Genomic DNA, 4,925 nt, shown 5'->3' with positions numbered 1-4,925 from the left:
CAGGACATACCCTTTGCCACTGCATGCTGACTCTTCCCAGTCACCACCTTCTTCATTTGCCCAGAAATGTCTTCCAGGATGACTCGCTCCAAGATTTTCCCAGGCACCGCAGTGAGGCTGACTGGGCTGTGGTTCCCCAGATCATCCTTATGGTCTTTTCTGAAGGTGGGTGCAAAATTTGCTTTCCTCCACTCACCACAGTTCTCCCCTAATCTCCAAGCATTTTAAAGACAATAGACATAGATGATAGATGCCTTGCAAGGGTGTTGGGCAGTTCTCTTAGCACCCTCTGATTCAGCCCATTGGGCCTTATAGGCCTGGGTGTGTGGAGTTCTCCCTAGTTATCCCTGACTCAACCCTCAAATCCCACTACTCATTCTACACCTTCCTGAAACTTTTCACTGATCAACAAGGCCTGGGAGACCCTGCTGGAGCAGGCTGCGGCAAAGAAGGCAGAAGAGTACCTCAGCCTTCTGTATTCACTGTCACTAAGTCACCCGTCCCATTCAGTAATGGACCCACATTTCTTTGCTCAGCCTCCAATGTACTGGTAGAAGCTGTTCTCATTGCCCTTGACATTCCTTGAAAGCCTCCACTTCAGCTGAGTTTTGACTTTCCTAACACCACCTCTATATGCCAGGACAATATTTCTCAGTGGCTCCATTTTAGCCTGCCCCTGCTTCCACCTCCTGCATGCTGCCTGTCTACACTGGAGCTCTGCCATGGCTTTCCTGCTTAGCCAAGTCTTTTTTTTTTTTTTTTCCCGCATGTCCAACCTGAGCCTCCCAAGCTGCATTTTGCAGTTATTGCCCCTTGTTGTAGCGTCAGCCACTACCAAGAAGGCTTTGCCTTTGTTGTCTTTGTAAGTGTCCTTCAGGTAGCTGCAGGTGTCTGTAAGAGTGTTTCTTAGCCTCCTCTTTGCGAGACTAAACATGTCCAGATCCCTCAACGTTTAGTCAAAGAACCTTTGTAGCTGGCCCCTTACTATTTCCTGCTGGATCCTCCAAATGTTTCCCTCACCCCTCCTGGTCTGGAGAGCCCAAAACTAAATCAGTATTCCAAATATAACCTTGCCACCTGTGAGTGTGGGGCAGTAGCAACTTCCCTTGATGTGCTGGCCACCGCCCTTCTCGAGGCCTTGTTCTGGAGCAGGACCCCTCCAAGGGAAAGCATGAGCACATTGCCAGGTAAGCTTATCCCAGGATTCCCTCCAGTTTTATTGGCTAACTTCACATAGGATAGTTGTGCAAGACTGTCCCAACAGACCCACACTCTCAAATGTCCCTATAGGCTGTCATGCAGCAAGCTAGGACACACAGCCTGAGCCTCAGCATCACTTGGTCAGAGCCCTCTTCTTATTTATGAGGGTAACAAAACAAAACAGCCCCTCCCCTTCCCCCTCCCCCCCCCAAAAAAAAACCCACAAAAGAATTATTTTGTTTCTGTACAAGAGCACAACAGGACTGCCCAGAAGACCACCATAAGCTCTGAAGGATAGCTGCCTGAAGTGCTGTCCAAGGTCAACGTGACCCATCTGCAGTGGGGGGAGAGCCTCTTCAGTGATTCTGCCTGTGCAGAAAAGCACTGACATGCCTAGTCCTCAACTAGCCCCGTCCTAACCTGGGCAGATGAACTGAACCCTGGAATTCCCCATGGTGGGACACTTGGGTGTTTGCTCATAAGTAGACATTCACACCACAGAGCATGTCAGATTAGGTGAGATGACTCTCCCCATTGCGGTGGTCTCTCTGAGAGATGGGACCCTTGAAGAGGTCATCTTTGACCTGATTCATTGGGCAATGCTCTCGTTCTCCAGGATTTCATGAGGGCGCGAAGGCTTGGCGGAGGAAGAAGAAAAAAGTTTCAAAATGAGAAGGTTCTTTACTCTTGCAAACTTTAGGTGAGACTTGTCTGCCTGAATCCCCTGAGTCAGAAATCACCAGCTTTCGAGGTGCAAATGCTTATAAGGGAGCCAATTATTTTTTCTTTGTCGTTTCTCAGACAGGCTGTCCAGTATAATTGGCCCACTGTGAAATGTGCTGTCTTCATTAAAAAAAAAAAAAAAAAAAAAGACTTCTGCCACTCTCCTGAACATTACTTTCTGGACCTCTTTCCCTGGGAGGTTTTGAATTCATAAATTGCCTAGGTTTTCTTGCGATTACTAGACTCATTCCCGTAGTAATCAGTAGCCAAGGCTTACACAGACTACAGAAAGCATGTTTCAGTTCTCAGGACATGGAGCTCAGCTTATCAGAGCCTGCAACACAGCCACGGTTATACCATTAGCAGGAGTGAAAACCTTTTTATTCTAATACTTTGAGTCCTATCACTCACTGTATCATAAGATTACTCTTTTGCATTTGTCCTCCTGCGGGCTGTGGAGTAACTCGGCTAGAAAGTCAGTTCTTCTGATGTTACAATATAAACTGGGAGGATAGGGTCTGCTTTTGCTCTCTCTGTCTCTCCACAGTTTGCCTCGCAGTTACTGGAACTGAAGCTCTCATCAGGAACTTGGACACAACTATCTTCAGCAAGCTACCAAAAATAAATCTATGGGGTGTCCTTCATGCAGAAGGTAAGAGCAAAAGCACACACATAGGAGCAAAGGTATTTCCCTTGCAAAATGTAAATTTTGGTTACTTTGTGCATGCATGACTTGGAAATGCAGAAGCAGGAAATGTAGGATGAAAATAATCCATCGCATGTTGTGATTTGATGGTAATTTTGACTGATGGTAACAGGGAGATTGAAGGAGCTTGGCAGCAAAGGCCTGTGTATTCAATCTTCTTTTTCAAGCAAAGAGCTATAACTAATATTTGTGACTGCTGAAAGAGGAGGAAATGGAGATGTGAGCGGTGAGGAAAGATCTTCCTTTGAAATGAATAAACTGCATATGTTGCTCTCTTACTCTTGCCATGACAGAGAACACGTTTGGATGGGAAATGTCACAGCTGTGACAGAGTTTGTCCTGGTGGGATTTCCAAACAGCTATGAAGTGGAGATCATCTTCTTTGTGGTGTTCCTGCTTGCTTATTTAGTGACTGTCCTGGGAAATGCTCTTATCATTGTACTGGTCTATACAGACTGCCATCTCCATTCTCCCATGTATTACTTCCTCAGTAATTTGGCCTTCATTGACATCTCCGTGACTTCTTCTGTGGTGCCAAAAATGCTGGCAAACATCATGTCAGAGAAGAAAACCATCTCCTTTGCTGGCTGCTTTAGCCAATCCTATATTTTTTTCCTCCTGGCTACAACGGGGTTCATCCTCTTTGCCATCACGTCCTACGACCGGTATGTGGCAATTTGCAACCCCCTGAGGTATCCCACCATCATGACGGAAAGGGTGTGCAGCCAGCTTGTCCTAGGTGCGTGGATGGGCGGCTTCATCTGGATCCTGCCGTCAGTGGTCCTGAAAGTCAGGCTGCCATACTGTGGTCCCAACGTCATCGACCACTACTTCTGCGACAGTGCACCTCTCCTGCACCTTGCTTGCACAGACGTCCAGCTTATTGAGCTGATCGATTTTGTGCTGTCTTTGTTCCTGCTCCTCAGCTCCTTGGCATTGACCGTGGTCTCCTATGCCTGGATTATTTTGACCGTATTCCAGATCCCGTCTGCGCAGGGCAGGCAGAAAACATTTGCCACTTGTGCTTCTCATTTCACTGCTGTTTCCCTAGGTTTTGGCCTCTCCATCTTCCTCTACGTCAGGCCTTCCCAGATGAACTCTGTGCACCTCAACAAAATCCTCTCTGTTCTCTCCAGCCTTATGACTCCTCTTTTAAATCCCTTCATATTCAGCCTAAGGAATCAGCAGATGAAAGAGGCCTGGAAAAATGTTTTGCACAACTGCCTGGGGATGGCTAAGGAGGCCAGAAAGCCATGAGAATCATGGTGGCTTGTAGGAAGTCAATCCTTGAAAAATCTCAACAGGACCTCTGCTTTCATGATGTCTTCTGACAGACTTTGGCAGGCAGTATCCTGTTATGGCCAATGCGGTGGATGAGCACATGTCTCAAAGGTCAGGTTCACAGCAGCACTGTTGTGTCAGGCCCCACCAAAATTCTCCTGGACTTCAGATAGCGATTACAGGGCTGGATGTCTTGTGGTGGTATGTGGCTGTTGGGCATAAAACAGTCTCCTAATCTGACCAAAAGGCTGTGAGACTGAGAGGAACAGAAAGACCACCAAAAAGGGAGTAGCAAAGGGAGAAGAAATGGCTGTCAATTTGTAATTATTAATTTTACTAAATTTTCATCATATAATCATATTTTCAAATAAAGAGTGTTCTGCTGGAGAGTAACAAGCAAACAGAAAACTGTTGCGACTCCAAGTGTTTGTGAATTCAAGTCTTCTCTTGAGAAAACAACCCTGTGCTTTTCACTTGGCTGATCTGAATGCTTTTATCACATCTTTTCTAACCAGCTGTTCTCATCATTGAGGCATCAGAGTTTAAGAAGACTTCTGGAAGGGAGATACCGACAGCATGAGAAACACAACCAGCAGTTCTCATTTCTCTTTGTGGTGAAAGAAGATTCTTTCCTCATTTCAAACCGAGATTTTTCAGCTGGGACTCTTATTTGTAAGAAGCAACCTGTTAATGTAGAGCTGCTCACATCCTGTAAGTATGAAGAGTGAGGAATCTCTGCACTCTAAGTGGGAAATGCAGAAGGAAGGCTCAGTTTCCCACTCAGCGCAAACATTGCTCTGTCTCCTGTTGAGGTCTTGCAGGGGACTGGGAAGCATTGCTAGACATGTGTCAGAGTGAGGGAGCCCTTGGTTGGATTTGTAAGCTGCCAGAAATCCAAGTGACAGAGCGACAAGGCCAGGAATGGCAAAGTAGACAGGGCTCTTTCAGAAGTTAGGAAAGCTTCACCTGTGCAGGAAGAGTTGGTATCTTGGGGAGAACACCCTCTCATCTTCAC

At 46.4% G+C, this 4,925-nt stretch overlaps 1 protein-coding gene across 1 annotated transcript; it reads left to right on the top strand.

The window, feature by feature from the left end:
* Positions 1-2,935: 2,935 nt before the first annotated feature.
* On the top strand, positions 2,936-3,886 carry LOC136994018 (olfactory receptor 6M1-like). The gene has a single exon (XM_067310053.1). It carries the CDS (start codon positions 2,936-2,938, stop codon positions 3,884-3,886), a length of 951 nt encoding a protein of 316 aa, XP_067166154.1.
* Positions 3,887-4,925: the final 1,039 nt, after the last annotated feature.

Source organism: Apteryx mantelli, chromosome 23 (assembly GCF_036417845.1).
Source record: "Apteryx mantelli isolate bAptMan1 chromosome 23, bAptMan1.hap1, whole genome shotgun sequence".
Taxonomy (NCBI): Eukaryota; Metazoa; Chordata; class Aves; order Apterygiformes; family Apterygidae; genus Apteryx; species Apteryx mantelli.
This window is presented reverse-complemented; position numbering and strand designations above follow the sequence as displayed.